The 17454-nt window shown below is 39.1% G+C and overlaps 2 protein-coding genes across 2 annotated transcripts; one reads left to right on the top strand and one right to left on the bottom strand.

Annotated features, from left to right (window-relative positions):
• Positions 1 to 808: 808 nt before the first annotated feature.
• LOC122662322 (WEB family protein At1g75720-like) lies at positions 809 to 1559 on the top strand. Its single transcript, XM_043857920.1, has one exon. The coding sequence runs from the start codon at positions 817 to 819 to the stop codon at positions 1522 to 1524; it is 708 nt and encodes a 235-aa protein (XP_043713855.1). The 5' UTR covers positions 809 to 816; the 3' UTR covers positions 1525 to 1559.
• Positions 1560 to 6402: 4843 nt separating this feature from the next.
• On the bottom strand, positions 6403 to 16345 carry LOC122662324 (transportin-1-like). The gene is made up of 9 exons (XM_043857922.1): positions 16190 to 16345; positions 16025 to 16087; positions 15879 to 15953; positions 12237 to 12308; positions 12040 to 12164; positions 11173 to 11224; positions 11024 to 11092; positions 10861 to 10920; positions 6403 to 7172 (listed from the first exon to the last, which is right to left on the bottom strand). Exons 1-9 carry the CDS (start codon positions 16247 to 16249, stop codon positions 7089 to 7091), a joined length of 660 nt encoding a protein of 219 aa, XP_043713857.1. The 5' UTR covers positions 16250 to 16345; the 3' UTR covers positions 6403 to 7088.
• Positions 16346 to 17454: the final 1109 nt, after the last annotated feature.

Here is a 17454-nt window from a genome sequence, read left to right on the forward strand (position 1 = left end):
GAATTTCCCAACTTGTACACTTAAACCTGCAAGGCTGCAAAACGGTAAGACCCAACCACAAACCTATTAGGCAGGTCCGGTGACCCACGACCCATCGACCTGCCCCATTGCAACCACAACCAGGATTGAGTCTGGATCAGTTCCCTTCATGCTACAATTAAAAAAGCATTTAGACCGACTTGTGCCGTTCATATTTATAGTTTTAAAAATGCAGTATCGGATCGGATGTAACGATCAATTCATATTGGTTCCAATAGCTGCCCGATCATATGTTGCTGGAACGTTTCGTGATAAATCTTTCTAAAAATTTATTTATTTTTAGGGGTGCTGTTCTCTGCTTGGGAGCGGGGGCGGGGCGCAGCGATCATTTTGGCCATCCAGAGAGGTGATCATCTCACCCACCCCATGTGTTTAGGCTCATCTTGCGTCCAGATTGTAAGAGAACATTTCCCATTCTTTTTTAATAAAAAATGAGGGCAAAATCAGCCGACCCATACAGATTGGCACAACAATTTATGAAATTATGAAATCTGCTTTCAAGTTTCTGATGCTTCAAAAGCAATCTCAGGAATGTGAATGGGCCCAGTTGGGTTGATGCTCCTAGCTACTTCAAGTGTAAGAACTAAGAACAAGTTCACATGGATTCTGAGGCTCAAACTAGACTCCCATGACCCTTAGGTGAGAGGTCTTCTTCTTCTAACCTCCAAATCCCAATCTCTCTCTCTCTCCCTCTCCATTGGAGTTTGAAGTATAAGCAAAGAAACTCCAAAGCCCATCATATATCTAATAGTCCCATTTCTTGTTTCATCTTTCACAATGATAATATTCACTAAGTCTCAACACCCCCACCCTTATTCAACCCTGCAAACACTCATGGAACCCTTATCCCCTCCTAGTGAGAAGAGAATCACTATTGATCACTCCAGCACCGTCGACACTTCTCGCCCTTTCCGGTCCGTCAAAGAGGCAGTCGTACTATTCAGTGAGAGGTTTCTAGCCGGTGACATCTACACTAACAAGGCTTACACCAGTTCTAGAGATGATGAACATGCACTAGGGAATACCTTGAAGAAGATAGAAGCTGAATTGGAGGAGACTAAGAGAGAATTGAAGTTATTAAAGGAGAAGGAATCAGAGACAGAGATAGCATTGGCTTCACTAAATGCTGAGCTTCACAAGAACATGTCTAAGATGGCCCAAGCAGAAGCAACCGCAGCGGCGGCCATGGCGAAGGCAGTTACAACAAGAACTCTAGTTGTTGGGGAGAATAGGGAAGATGACATCATTGAGGAGGAAGAGGAGAGGGAAAAGGACCCAATAGTGAGGACACAGAGCTCTGTAACAATAGCTCAACTACTGAGCCATGGGGAGCAAGAAAGTTATTACCATGGAATCACAAAGAAGCAAAAGAAGATGATGAAGAAGAAGCCTATAATTCCTCTTGTGGGAGATTTACTGTTCTCAAGGAAGAAAGGTTCCTCCACCACCCTCCACAATCCTCTCTATTCCTCCTCCATAGTATAGTTGAGTTTGTGTTCAATTTGTACCCATTTTTATCAATTAAGATTGTCAAATAATGGGCCAACTTCAATGACTGAAGATGGTTTCAAGATCAAGCTAACACAAGGTCTTCAACATCAGAATGGGAGGAAGGAAGAGTGTTTGGTGTGCTTGAGGTTAATAATTTTTGTTGTTGATAAAAGTAAGTTAAACCTTTGGTCTCTTTCATTATTTTCCCTAATGATAATGTCTTACAACGTATGCCCAAATCCGGGTTGGTGGAATGCATTCCTGCAACATGGAGAACCATCTAGCCATTCCAGCTGCTGAACAAGTAGGTGACCCTAATTAGCCATGTCATATTTGGTGATCCAACTCATCATATTACCAACAAGATATATTTTCCTTGTATTATCAGTTTTTCATTTTTTTTTTTTAAACATTGAATTTTGGGCATGGATTTTATTCATGAACGACCATGAACAAAACCATTGGATGATAGATGAGGGTCTACGATGCACCCCCTCAATCCCATCCGACGGTTGTGTGCATTGTCGGGCACCATGCACAACCTTTTGCTTTGATTTTTTTTATTACTTTTCGAAACTTAATTTTGTTACTTGGTGAAAACATACCAAGCTAGGTTTTTATTAGGATTCTAAACCTTTATTTTGTCACTTGGTGAATTCTTTCTTAACTGAAACTTACCAAAAAGGATAATGGCTCAAATAAACTGTGTAAACAAAATTCTAGCTCAAGTTAAACTGGTGGGCTTCATCAATTTCTTCAATAGTCCTACAGATGAGAAAGTAACCTCTTGCCTAAAGAGGCTGAAGCATCAACATAAAATAATGCATCAAAGGAGCCACGGATAATAATGATCTTTATATGAATCCTTTCCCTAAAATACTTCATGTGGGAATTTAAAGATTTTTATAGACTGCTGATCCCTTCCCTCTCCTCCATGAAAGGGTTTTTTTTTCCCCCTTATTGGGACTGTTCTTTCTGCCTTGGATTTGATTTTTTATTTATTTTTATTATGGATCTTCTATTTATGATTTTTTACACACCAAACCAATAAGGAGAAGCAAAAGAGAAGATTTCAATGGACGGCTCACATCTTTAATGAGAGTACTAATATTTGTGACAAAGGCGTGTAGGGCATGCCCTTCCTTTTCCCTTAACCAATATAGTGCCACAGGGGCAAATAAAGCTCTAGAAAATGTTGAAAATATCGATAAATCTTAATAAGCTTTAGTTTATTCATTTCAAGTACCATTAATGATTAATATCCATGTGTGGAGTAGCTGTATGTGTACTTCCTTTAAAGACTGTTGTTAACCTGTTTAGTTCGTATATTTAATGAATTTCTATTTTTTCTTTTGGTAAAAATGAATTTCTATTTACATATAAAAAAAGGCAAGAGGACATTAACTAATCGTGCAGCCCCAGCACCAACACAATAGCCAATGAAAGTGCCACAGACACATTGACTTGGATACAATTTTCACTGGGGGCTGAATGGTTTTACACATACAAAGCATTGGTTTATGTGCAAACACAGGAACAATGCGACCTGGTCTTTTTCCCATAAAAAATATATGGGAAGTAGTTTTCTGTCCGGAAGTGTGGCCTATGCCAGCTGTAGGCGCAACGGATGGAGAGTCGCTGGGCGTGCACCCAGGAGAAAGAAGGAAAATGAAAAAATGGGAGTCGCCACCTAGATTTAGGGTCTAGGACCCATGAATGGTGCCCCTTCTGTGAATCACGGAAGGGGCGCTAAATTAACTCCAATGACTCAATGGATGGTGCCCTGCATCTCCGGGTAAGTGTCAAGTTACGGGTCGGGAAGGTGTTAGGCACCCAAGAACCGCCTACCCGACACGTCTTCTTAGACCAAACTCTGTTGTGTACTGTTGTGTTATACATATTATGCACCTAATTAAACTAATTTTTTTTTTGAAGATTTTTTTATTAACTTGATTGAAATTTATGAACCTAATTAGGCTAATTAAGATTAATGTTTTAATCCTAATTACTACTCCTAAGCTTGATGATTACGTACATTATGCATCATAATTAAGCTAATTAATGGATTTTACCAAAATTAGAAAGTCTAACTCTATGGTAAAAAACATGGTTGACTGTAAAAAAGAAAACCAAGTTTAATTATATCATGGAGAAGGACAATTATATTGATAAGCAAAACCGCTTATAGGTCAAAATAGCCAAAATAATGAAAATGCCACTAAAGGGCCAAAATATGTACAAAGGCATGAAATCATATTTAAATGCTGTAAATAAGTAAAACATGATTAAATAACATTAACATCATGCATTTGGATCATCAAGAGCACATGAAATGGCAAGGAAATGTGGGGTGGTAAAAATTACCAAAATGCCCATGTTATGGCAAACAAGTAGAAAATGCATGATAATTCATGAAAATGCTGACTTATGCTTAAAACATGTTTATTAAATGTTAAAACATGCGGCAAAAGTAACAGGAGCCTTTCCGGGGTCCTAAGCAAGGTTTGTTCACAAAATGACCAAAATGCCCCTAAGGGCAAAATGGCAAAAGTGTCAAAAGACACTTAGAATCATTGTAGGCATCGAAAGTGATGTTAAACATCCTAAAATGACTGAACACACCAAATAATATTTCCATAATGATAGCCTAGGCCCACATTTGGTAAATTACCAAAATGCCCCTAGAGGGCGCAAATGACTTTGTATGCATATCTATCAAGCATGATGGTCACGTATGCATATGAAAACATCCTAAACCATTCTAAAACAGCATGTCATGCATAAAAACATTTTTTCCTATTTTTCCAGAATTTTTCATTATAATTAGAAAAATAACATTTATACCCCTAAATGAGGTGGGAAATGTATAAAAACTATCAAACATGCATGTCAGTGGATAATGATTCCATAAAATCAAGCATGATGAAATATGCATTCCATAATTTTTTTGTGAATTTTTATGTATTTATATTATTTTTAATATTTTCTGAAATGCTAAAAAAGAAGGGAAAACAAAGAAAAATACAAAATCCCCATCACAGATCCGAATTGGATCAAACCAGAGCCCATTCCCACTAATCAAAACATGATCTTTAACATGGTCATAACACTTTTGTCCAAATACCCACCCACATGTTCAGATTTTACATAATCCGAAATCCTTTACAGGGACAAAAATGTCACAAAAAATGATTTGGAGCTTGAGAAAATTAATGAATGTCAAACATAGTGACAACCATCATCCCTGAAAATTTCATATTTTTATCACTCTTGAATTATTTTTAACATTTTTATAACTGAAAAACAACCTTTGTTGTAAAGAAAATCAAAACAAATACTTAGAAATAAGTAAAAAATATGGAAAAATACCCTTGAAGAGCGGAAGTGCCTGGGCTCAGCTTGAGTAACCTTTTTTTTACCGCAAGTATCGCCGGAAACCTCCAAAAGTAGTTCTAAGTGTGATTGCTTCGAATGACAAGAATGATGAAGAAGGGGTATTTACGAAATTTTATATCAATAATGGAGCATAACCTATGGATAAGAAAACCATGGATGGAAAGAGGGGATCAAGGACTACGTGAAGGTAATTTTTCACTAATTTTCTTCCATCCCTAACCTCTCTAAAACACCTCCTATTTATAGGAAAAAAGTGTTCGAGGAAAGGTCTCAAAGACCCCTGTGCATTAATGGCCAGGATAAGGAGTGATGGGTGCCACGTGTGCTGGCGCTGCTGCCGCACAGCTCCTGGGCTTGCATGTGCCTAGGCTTGCTGTGCAGCCTGGGCTTACGTGTGCCTAGGCCTGCTGGGCAGGTGGGCATGGGTGATGGGCCTTGTGTGGCTCAACCTAAATGGTGGGGCTTCGTCCCCCTGCCGACAGTCCAGCTGGGTTGGGTCAGACTGGGTTGACTCGGTTCGGGTCAACTCAGTTTGACCCACCTTTTTTTATTTTATTTTTTTTTAATAAACCATTTAAAGATTCCATTTTAAATATCCACGTTCAAATGCTAATATCTTTAAATCGAAAGTCCGATTTTGATGCACCACATATCGCCACGAAGGTCTCAACACGTACTTTCCATCCGTGTGGCAGATATGGCCTGATTTTTCCTAAAAATGGCACGGATATCAAGGAAAGCACATAAGTGATGTTTCACGCCAATCAAAGTCCAAATGATACCAGAATTACATGAAATTTTACGTGTAAGCACAATATGATCAAATAAAGTTATCTAAATGGTTTCAAATCACATCGGGTGGCTCGGGTACCAAGAACCATACCAGGGGCAAAACAGTCATTTTTCACAAAAATTACCCGATTTGACCGAAACTTTACGTGAAAGCTTAATATGACCAAATGAAGTCATCCAAAGTGTTTCAGACTAAATCGGGTGGTCCAGATACCGAGAATCGTGCAAGAGGCAAAACAAGCATTTTCACAAAGATGTTGGATTCGGGTGAAACTTCAAATGTGGACTTAAAATGGTTAAATACGGCTATGTTAGGGGTTTAAGCTCTATTTAGGACAGTTGGTTACAAAAAATGGGGCAAAGGTAATTCTTGCCATTCAGTCACCACACGAACTACGAACTTTACCATCATTGCTAAGACACACTTCCAAGGTGTCAAAATGTGGTGTCTACATTCCCATGTGTCTATCTCTCTCCTCAAAACAAGAGGGTAGAGGTGTCCTTTCAAATGGAGAAGAGAGAGATAGACTCATGGGAGTGCTGGCATAGGCCACACTCCCCACAACTTTCTCCCAAAATATATACATGACTATGTTTCAGTGCAAGTTCCAACCTTGTTTCAATGTTACTTTATCATGAAAAAATTTTCCACTATTTTGCACGGAACAAAAAAGGGCCTAGAGGTTAGGAGAGACATTTCATGATTGGAAAATAAAGTACAATCATGGAACAAATAAAATTGATATAAAAAAATGATATCCAGGCCCCCTGGACACCTTCCACCTCTAAGGACAAGCTGCTGCTAAGTAAAAATAAAGAAAATACAGAAAATGTTAAAATGGCAGCTAGAACACAAAAAGAACAATACGCACTGAATAGACAAAACTTCAAATAAATACACCCACTCCCCTCTTTTGACTAATCAGTGGATTACAGAATAAAACCTATCCACTGACATGGAATAAACATTAACTATGTGAGCAGAAAATGATGAACCAACAGGATTGTGATTTATGTCATTCTTATTAATACATACAACTCAATTGGGCAAAGAATATCTTCAGACGCAGTTGAAGAGCCGCATATTTGGACTTTCTATCCCCTCTTCACTCTTGAACTCAGCTTCTCCTGTTTCCTAGTGTTTCTTGCATCTCTTAAATCAACAATGTTTCAATGAGGCCAGTCTTCAGCTTCTGGCTTGCATGAGGACCTATGATTGTAGCACCCCCAACAATTTTTTCCTAACCTAAAACTAGTTCAACTACACCATCCCAAGATGCAGAAAATAACATCATCAATAGAGATCTGAAGCAGACTGGAAACTATCACCAACAAAAAAAAAAAAAATCCCACCCTTTGGCTGATTACCATTATACAAGATACTTCGATAACTGATCCTTCACCGGAGGATCCAAAGCAGACATGCACTGCTCCCATGCTCCATTACCAAGCATCTGTGAAAAATTGTAGCAATTACATTGTATTGACACCAAGTATAATCACCTTTCTCATTTTTGCTGCAAGATGGAATTAGAAAAAGAGAGGGGGGGGGGGGGGATGATCATAATCAAATAATAAATAGCAATAAATTACGCTTTTTGATATCTTTCAGAAGGAGAGCAAGGCAGTTAGTACAATTGCGCAAGGATAGGTCCCCAGCCCAGGCAGCAAGCTTGGGCACCGACATGTGGTAACTTTTTTTCTTTTTTGGGAGACATCGGGTAACTTTACCAACTCAGCAAGCATCCTCTAGCTGAGTGGTCTTCTCCTTGGGTGATCCTGGCAAAGTGCTCACCCATTTTTGATAGGCTGCTGCTGCACAAGCATGAATTCTGGCCCAACTCCTACTTTGGGCTCAGTTAAAGCTCATTTTGGCCAATGATTAATGACTAGAAGATATATTATCTGATAGAATTTCTGGATCACCCAAATCATGCCTCTACATGATTGACATAGGAGTAGCCAAGAACAAGAAACATATTTAGGTCCAAAATGTAGAAAATATCCAGTGGTATTCAACAAGATTATATAGATTTTTTTAATGGACTGGTTACATACACAAAGCTTAGTTAATATTTAATATAATTTCCTGGCTGACAGTAACCCACCCCCTCAAAAATAAAAAATAGACAAATAGTTTCCTTGCTGACACCATGTCACTAATCCATACATATACAATATATCAAAACCTTCAGTTTCCTTGCAATTAGCTGTAATTACAACCTCATACACAACACATGAAAAAAAGAGTTCAGGCTGGCCTAGCCCACCCCAAGTCAGTTATACATAGATGAGCTGGATTTGAGTTCAAAGGCTTGGGCAGAGATCAAGACTTGGCCCAATCGAAACCTGCAGGGAAAACAGGTAGGCTGGGCCCATCTCAGCCCAGCCAAACCCAACTAAGAAATTAAGTTGATTTTCGTTTTTGGGTCCTGATGGAAAATGAATTATTTTGATGACTTCAACGAATTTTATCAAAATATGAATCTGTTGGATCTAGCCCAGTTACAGTTTCTACTCGAGAAGCTAGCAAAACTGAGCTCATGACAGCCACACGACCCACACCTGTAGATTGACAGTCAGCACCGTACTATATTGCTACCTAAAAAAAAAACTTTTCTATCAAATACCAAAAGTTTTTAATATTTTTCTTAAATTAGCAAGTGTTTCCTTCACAGCTCTATCTGCCATATCACAGCTGTGCTGGTTACCAAAATTTATGAAATGTTGCCCATCCAAAGCCAAAAGAAATTTTCCACAAAAGCTTTGAAAAAACTATTCAACTATTCAAAAGTCAACATTGTGGACTCCCTGGTATAACCACTGAAAACATAAGGGTGATACTTCAATACATCTCAGGCCACATGATTGGTGTGAGGCCCCAAATTGCTCTTATAACGTAGAGGCTGCCCCATGGCCCCCACCTAATTAATTGTCAGATTGGAGAGATTAATACCCCATGTGGCCAAAACAGGTGCACCATGAAGGCAAGTTCGCATTCAAAGGGCCATGCCGACAATTTTTTCCACCTTGCAATTTACATGTTGATTTGACAAGCTAACGCATAAGAAGGCACTTCTAACTTTCTCATTCTAAAAGCTTCATCACCAAACTTGAGATATAAAATAATAAAAAGGAATATAAGTTGGTCCAAAAGAGTACTACGAATCAATTTCTTTTCACAAACCATTTATATCACAAGATTAAATGTCAATTCCCATTCTTTAGCCTGTTAAGCCACCCCCCCCCCCTAATGTAAGACTAGAGTGCTAGTCCCAAAAAACCCACAAAATTCAAACAGGAACAGAACCAGAATTCAGAACTTAGGGTTTATGATCAAACCATCCAAGTGGTGGTCACCCCACTTGGATCGAGTGTAGAGAACGGTAGGGAAAAGCTTGCCTCAAAAAATTGGTTCAATTCTGATGGTCTGATGTAGAGATATCACATAGTTACCAAAATAGAAGGTTTGGAGAAACCTTCCAAAACAGTGTTGTTTTGGGCTTCCAGCAGTAACCGAGTGTAAGGCTTGGTGAATGAGGCCTGGTCTGCAAAATTGGACCAATTTTGATGGTTAGAATTGGAGATGGGCGGATGAGAAAGTGAGGGAATTATGGAAATTCCAGGCAGTGGGATGGAGTGGAAGTGGCAATTGAGTGGAGGAAATGGAAGGGGGAGACTGAGTTTCAATACCCAGCAGAGTTGGTATTGATTTGAAGGTCTTTTAGAATTAGAAGGTTGCAGCCAAAAGAGTTGCAGAGGTGCAGCACAACTCCAATCGATGGATCTCCCAGCAGCAGCAATCATAGTGAATGAGAGAAGTCTTCAGCCTAGAATATTGTTCGCCAGGAATGCAGCAACACACTTGAGTAGCTTTCTGGGCAGAGGGATGGTCACCCAGCAGTCCTGGCTCGATGGAAAAGAAAAAAGAATATAGAAAGTGGCAGTGGAGGGGTTGGGATAGATGGATTTGGCTCTCCCAGCCAGGCTCCTTCAACCCTTCAAGTCACACAAAACTTGAGAAGTAAAATCATACTTGCATCAAAAAGCTTTTCTCATTCAACTAGTAAAATCGTGGGGAGTGGCAACAACAGCCTTACAATTAATAGAAGGCAAAACTTGCTTCTCAAGAAAATAAGACTACAGAAACTTGACTTATTAACTCAATCTAAAAATTAAAAACTACTCTAATTACTGACTGAACTAAAATAGGAATATAATAGATACTTCACTCCTTCAAGTGGGGACCACTGTAAGTGAATATCGGCCCACACTTGAGGTTACAAAATATTGTCAAAGTATTGACAATTATGCCCCCACGATTCTGGATTTGAGAGACCCAGCAACTCAGCCCTATTGGCCTGGCCCAACTTAAAGTCAGTTGGCCCTATGGCCCATTGGGTTGGTCCAGCAGTTGGTGCAGTGAACCAGCCCTTCTCCCATGTGTCCCCTTGGAGTATTTCTTGCCAAACAACTTGGCTTCTGCATCACCCCACACACACCCCCCCCCCCCAAGTCTTTTTTTTTTTGGCCCTGCACAAATTTGTTGAGCTTCAAAATTCCAACTATTGCTGCCAATGCATCCCATCCTATATGAAGAAACTGCAATAATCTACTCATTAAAGGAAACTTTCTATGGGTGATTCTAATAGTCAGTTCCTGCCATTTTTTTTTCTTCTATGAATTACTATAGGCTGTGAGTTCTAGAATATACACTAGGGGACACCTCACAGTGCGGCCTACAGTAAGAACCCCAGCTTTTTAACATTTGCAACTTTGCCACTTATTCTTTCAAGAATTTCCAGGCACCCACTAAAGTTTCCATAAATGAAACATAAAAAAATAATATAAAAAGCAAAATGTATTACAATTAAAAACAAATTTAAACATTCAAGTTCTCAACTATAACACTATTACTTCTATAATCATATGCCCAACTAAATTTTCTCTTCAACAAAAAAAATTTAAGAACGGTAATTCACAAAGCTCTCACAAAGACAAAAGTAATACTAAAAATAAGTTGCAGAGAGTAATGAACTTCCTACTGGAGCATATTGTTACTGAGGTAATATAGGAAGTTCAAATTTTCCTAAAGTAGAAAAGAAAACCACATTTGCCTGCTGCACAAAGAACAGATCTTACCTGTTTATACCCATTTAGCACCTGGCAAACTTCATTATGTAGATCCTGACTCCTTATTTCCTGAAAGACACATACAAAATAAAAAATAAAAAAATAAAAAAAAAAGAGGAGAGGAAGGATGAAATCATTTAGAGAATAAATAAAAGTTTTTCGATATTCGTACATGCCAACTTGCAATAGCTTTGCACATATAAACAAGTGAGTTCAAAGCCCCTGATGGATTTGCTCTAACCTGTGACAGTGTGAATATGAACATGTAAGAAATTGCAGGTATTGACTGTCATCTACCTAAGAATCAAGCAACATCTATACCATTGCACATAGACCCCTGAAAGCATCCTCTTTCTCAATATCATCACGTATCCTGTCACATATGATTCATCATGAGAAGCTGTTTATAGGATTTAGCCCATCCTTTCCAATATCAAATCTATATTTTGAACAAAAAAAGTAAACCCCAAAGCCACAAAAAGGTGCATAAAAACATATGCATACAGAAGACCCCAAAGATGTGAGCCTTAGTGCAGTTGTGATAAGTACAAGGCTATCAGGCACATGGGGTGAGCTCCACGACATAAGAAAAAAGGCACGTGCCTAAGCACAGAGCCTTCATGGAGTTTCTCCCAGTTACAATGCCCAGATCGTATAAACCAATAGACAGGAATCATTATTTATAAATGGATTAGGAGCATATTGGCCAGTACCAGTGCGATCCCAATCCTTGAAAGTGCCCTACATATGGTGCACATTGACAATTGGACTATAGAGAATATTTAAAACAAATTATATAGAAATCTTTCGTCCAAGTGGTCACAGGTTTGAGTCTGGAACAGCCTCTCTGAGAAAGCTGGGGTAAGGCTGCGTACATTATAACCCTCCCCAGACCCCGTAGTGGCAGGACCCTCGTGCACTGGGTACGCCCTATTTTTTATATAGAAATTTTTGGGCCAGCTCTTTTTTTATATAGAAATTTTTCGGCCAAAAGATCTGAGAGGCAGGAGACATCAAAATGTAAGCACAATCCCTGAACAGGCACCACTTCTACCACTAGCCATTGATAAATCGACAAATTTATAACACCAAAACGAATACCTTCAGAATAACTAATCAAAAGCTTATTTAGTGAATGATCTTGACAATAAAAACCCATTTTTGGAGAAAGGAAGAAGAAAACCTTACATGGATAAAGCAATACACCATGCTTGCATGAAATGCTCCATATGCGGGGAAACAAGCTCTGGACATACCCAGGCAAGTCTTCCAAGAGTGATGGCACTATTTTCAATGAGCGACTTGTTGAGCCCCTGGGCAGAAGGAAGATGATAAAAACCCAGAAGAGAGAAGGACTGAGGATTAGATTGATGCAGGAAGATTACCTCCGCATGTTGGAGAATTGGGACCAAGCATGAAACAACAGTCATCACAATGGGAGATATTTCTTGATGAACCTGAGATTTAGCCAACACAGTCACATGGTTCAATCATGAAATTAACAAAGTAGCAAAATAAACAGTAAGTACAGCAAACAATGTATATGCTCAAATATAAAAAAAAATGGGCATGAGAAGTGCTGCAAATGATTACAGATGCCGACAGTATGCTAACATTGCACATATATTTTTGAGAATTTACAGAATCCAAGGTCTTAAGTCCATTGATATGAAGACAGATGACTATCCTGCCTATACAATAGTTACCTTTATCATCCAATTCACCATTCTGTTATTAGGTGTCAGTGCATACTTTTTCTTAGTTTATATTATTTTGACAAGCAGCATTTTATTATAAAAAAGAGAAACATATGAGATACAAACAAGGGAACTCCAAACCAAAAGAATCAAACAAACAAAGCTGATCAGGGATGGGGAATCCCCATTTACATAGAAACTTTATGTCCAATCCTCAAAAGGCCTGTCAACATGCACATTTCCAGACCTTGGAGCCCACAGGAATCAGATATACAACACATTGGCTAGGTATCTATCATGCCTGATCAAGCACTGAAGACACGAGCAACCCTATCATTAGATGAAAACAGATAACAACTCTTGAGTCGAACTCAACAACCAGCCCTAAAGGTGGAAGCTAGCTCGAGACCCAGCTTCAGAATTTGCAACTTAGCCCCTGTGGAGTCAGCAACACTTATGGGGGCAGAAAAGAAAATTATGACTTCATCACTACAGTTTCTAATATCTTCCCAACTCACTGCTTGCCGAAGGTTACCAAGGGAACAACCATAAAAAAATAAAAATAAAAAAGTCTAAACCAATCCCTAGAGTAGGGGGATCCAAAATTCTGCATACCTTAAAGCTGTGAGGTCATATGTTTGCTACATCTCTCTAATTTCTTATTATAGCCCCAATAGATACCCCTCTAAAGATAACAAAGTAGAGGCCCACAAAGCTGCCTGACAAATCATTGAATAAAACACCTGATTCATCTCTTTGTAGACATTAATTATTAAAGAGTATTGTTTCTTTCCATCCAAAGACCCCAATCCACTTAAAGGAGAAATTAGCCCCACAATAATCTTCATCTTTGGGAGACAGGAGGTGGATGCCACTCCCTCATGAAGTCAACAACATCTGGGGGTAAACATCAATATACCAAAAAGATCAAGAAATTAGTTCCAAACCTGTCTAGCAAAACTACTGTGCAAGAACGGGAGAGAGACTCACTTACTCTCCCTCAAGCATATTAGACGCTGTTCAGTGTAGAGGACTGTTTGCTACCGTTTCACCTAAAAGCTCGAACTGTTAGGGAAGGGCAGCATCAATGTATACATCACCACTCCTCCGCACATGCAGGCCAAGATCCCATGATCCTTGCACGTGGAGCTCATGCAACATTTCCTTTGCACGGCACCAAGGGAGAAGAAATGTCGGGAATACTCTTCTGGTGCACTTCACAGGAGTCGAACACTTGACCTCCCTGCTCTGCTACCATGTTCACTACCATTTCACCTAAAAGCTCGAACTGTTGAGGAAGGGCAGCATCAATGTATACATCAACAAGGACAGATCCCATCTCTCAGAAAGGTTATCCTAAGAGTGCAAATTTTGAAGACTCCCCTCCCAAAGTAGAGGCTTATACTGGAGGGGAGCAGATATGCACCAGATTCTTCTAAAAGGGGAAAGTTGGGGAAGAATGGGTGGTCTGCCATCAGTCAGGAAGATTTAATGAGAATAGCAGTGGCCTCTATTGAGAAGATACAATCATTTAACAATCTCAAATTCTCTAACGGATCTTCTAAAACCAAGCGACCATGACAGGCCACCAGCCCACCACTACTCAACAACACACAGTGCAGCTGTGGAAAAAAATTACAAAAAGATTCCCCCCCCCCCCCACCCCTCCCAAAAAAAATATATATATAATTTAAATCCTCCCAAAGCATCCCTCTCTCCCCATTGCCGACTTGAAACTTAAAGCACCTAACCATCTTTGGTCCACCACTAGAGATGCTTTTACAGAAACTAGATAAAGTGGCCCTCCAATTACAGACCATATCCCATCCATTCCCATTTCTGTCATGTCTCACCTTATTGACTCTGCGCCAAAGGAATTTGGCTCTCTAGGGAACCTCCAAGCTCATTTGGCAAGAAAAATATCATTCCTCACCCTCAAATTGCCTGGTCAAACCCACTTCCTCCAGATCATTTCAGAGCCAATTCATATTGTAACAAGCTTTCTCAAGATCCAGTACACATACTAATCTTTGCTGCCTGATCTTTTCAAATCTTCCACAGATTCATTTGCAACATGAATCTTGTCCAGGATTCATCTATTACCAACAAAGGCATCATGCATTGGTGCAATTGTCTCATTGTGCACACAGCGAATTCTTTTAGACAAAACCTTAGAAATAATCAAGTCTTTACGCTGAGTGAAGTCTCACTTTTCTCCTCTTATTATGAGAATCCCTCTGTGGTTGATTTCAGCTATAACAAGGTGAAGCTCTTATGGACAGAATAAGGAAGGCTGTTTCCAACCTAAGATCATTCTCCTTCGACTAAGGAAGGATTGCAACAATTTCCCTTCCTTTCTGAAATTTGATTGGACTTATAAAGAAGTTCAATACCACCTGGTTGAGTCAGGTGTTTTAAAGAAGTTAATATCCAGCTGGTATGTGGAACATCTAGGGGTAAAAAAATACAGTGAAGTGAATTTGTTTGGGTTTTTTTTTTTTGTTGGGGGGGGGTTGGTGGGTTGGAGGATGAATAACAAACAGTTAATCTATCATGGGTTTGGAAGTATGGTTAATTTGATTAAATAATTCTTCCACAGGAAACTGACATGTTTAGGAATAAAAGCTAATAATAATGTCCCGTCTAGGAGATAATTCTATGTTAAAGAATCTGTTCAAGTCATAATTTTTTAACCTGGGAAGTGTTACATCTCTAGTAGTTTGTTTCAAGTAATCAAGTTGTTCATAAAAAGTTGTCTTCTGCCTTAGAAAATTGGAAAGGATAAGTGGATACTTTTAGGAGCTATTTAATGTTCTTTGGGACCAGCAATGGCAATATAGACGAGTTAACCTTGTATTATGAGGTAGACAATGGAAATATGAAAATCTTCCATATCAAAAAAATAGAAAAGAAAACTTTTGATCAAATAGGATTCCACAATTGCCCATCGATCCCTGTCAAAAACAAACAATTTCAGTGGAAGGTCCACATCTTTTTTTTTTTAGAATTAGTCTGGTTTTCTCGCAAGGGAGACAGCAAGCCATCACTGCTTATATACGCCTAGTATTATGAGGTAGAGAATGGAAATCTGAAAATCTTCCCCATCCTTGAAGCGTGACTAATATTTGTATTATGAGGTAGGGAATGGAAATCTGAACTCTTCCACATCCTTGAAGGGTGACTACTTTCTTTTCTTATCATCAACAATGAAATTCATTTCATTTGTCGTAATATCCTTTAAGCTTTTGGTCATAACTCAGCAGTTACAGCACTGAGAGACAGTTCGACACTACAGCTTTGTTTGACGGCAGTGTCAAAGCATGAACATACCTTAACTGCTAATTCCCCAATTGCCCAGCATGCATTGTTTGCCACCGAAACAGTCTTCTTCATCTCAGGGGTACTCTGCACAAATCACATACCTTGTCAGACAACCAACAATGATGTTTTGAAACATGAAAATAAATTCTGCATACCAGTTGCTTCACTGCAACATTGAGAAATTCTGCCAAATGTGGATGCAAATGTACAGCACAAACCTGGCCATAAATCATCACAATCCCACAGGTTATTTTACAAGCAAGTAAGAATATAACACTAAAATCATATCTAAGCCTAAAATTATAGATGTTTCAACTAACTCTTGCAAGGTCTCCTAGAAGAGCAAAGGCACTTTGCCGAACATCAAGAATGTCATCCATGCAACATTGTAGAAGTAGATCCCTTAAATTGCAGTTTGCAACCTACAAAACAACTTCTATCAGAATGGGAGCACTTTTGTTGAGAGAGAATAAAGTGTGAAAAGAACAAGTAACACAATTTTCAGCACTCTTATCAAGGAGACCCAAGGCACCCGCTTACGCGCATTAGGCTTGAAAAGCCATCCAATCTAACGGTCCAGATTAAACTATGATGAAGTTGTTCTCAACACCATATCATATCAAACGTGACCGTAGGATCTTCTAATCTGACAGATTTGATCACACCAAAAATTCAATGTACGGATCAGATCGTTGAATCAACGTACCATGCTAAATGCGTGCATACACATTTACAGCCCACTGCTAAGCTGCACGTGCTGTCACATATACACCGTAAATGTTTTCATTTTTCGATTTAAGTAAAAAAATAAAGAAGATAATATAGTAAATACTATTTATAACTCTTGTACTTTTCGAATGTGGGACTAGCACTTTACCCAAATAATATAATATTTATTTAATCTCTTATGTTTTTACAATCTATAGCTCCCCTTTATGGTCTCTCTCTCTCTCTCTCTCCATAAACGCCTACAGACAATAAAACCTGCAGTCCACCCCCTATAAGTTCTTACTCCCTCTCTCTCAGCATCTCTCTCTCTCTCTCGCTCTCTGTCTCTCTCTCAAGAAACCCTTCAAGCTAAAACCGTGTTAATCTCCCCAGCTCTCTTATCTCTACAACCATCATTTCCTTCAAACCTGACTTCTGTAATCTCCATTGCCCAGATTCTTCTCTCAAAACAGATTTTTCACTTTCTTATTACTCTGTTTTATACTCACCTACAAGTGAGAAATGGCTAACAAAGCAAGCAATCAAAGCAAGTTAAGCCGCTGTATCAAAGCACCCATAAGGTTCCTTGGTAAGGCCAACAACCTTTATGTCAGATTCATGTATAGCTGTGCCAATTTGGCCAGCCATGGTGACGACATGGTCTTGCCTCCTGGCTACTTTTCCTCTGTACCCATCAAGACTTCTCCTTCTAGCAGTGCCAATGACCTTCGAGATCTGATCAGAGCTAATTCCAAATCCAATACTGTGAGTATTGTTGGCTCTAATATTGAGATTGGTTCAAAGAGAGAACTGGTGAAGAAAGTGGAGATGGAAATCCTGCAACTTAGGCAGCAGAGGCAGTCTCAGGCCATGGCTA

Source organism: Telopea speciosissima, chromosome 5 (assembly GCF_018873765.1).
Source record: "Telopea speciosissima isolate NSW1024214 ecotype Mountain lineage chromosome 5, Tspe_v1, whole genome shotgun sequence".
In the NCBI taxonomy this organism is placed as follows: domain Eukaryota; kingdom Viridiplantae; phylum Streptophyta; class Magnoliopsida; order Proteales; family Proteaceae; genus Telopea; species Telopea speciosissima.

Excerpts from the sequence above, each read along its gene's own strand:
- LOC122662322 (XM_043857920.1), top strand. The coding sequence starts at position 817 with ATGATAATATTCACTAAGTCTCAACACCCCCACCCTTATTCAACCCTG.
- LOC122662324 (XM_043857922.1), bottom strand. The coding sequence starts at position 16,249 with ATGGATGACATTCTTGATGTTCGGCAAAGTGCCTTTGCTCTTCTAGGA. Across the intron at positions 16,088-16,189 it reads TTCTAGGAGACCTTGCAAGA|GTTTGTGCTGTACATTTGCA; the intron begins GTTAGTTGAAAC and ends ATTTATGGCCAG. Across the intron at positions 12,165-12,236 it reads CAATTCTCCAACATGCGGAG|GGGCTCAACAAGTCGCTCAT; the intron begins GTAATCTTCCTG and ends CCTTCTGCCCAG.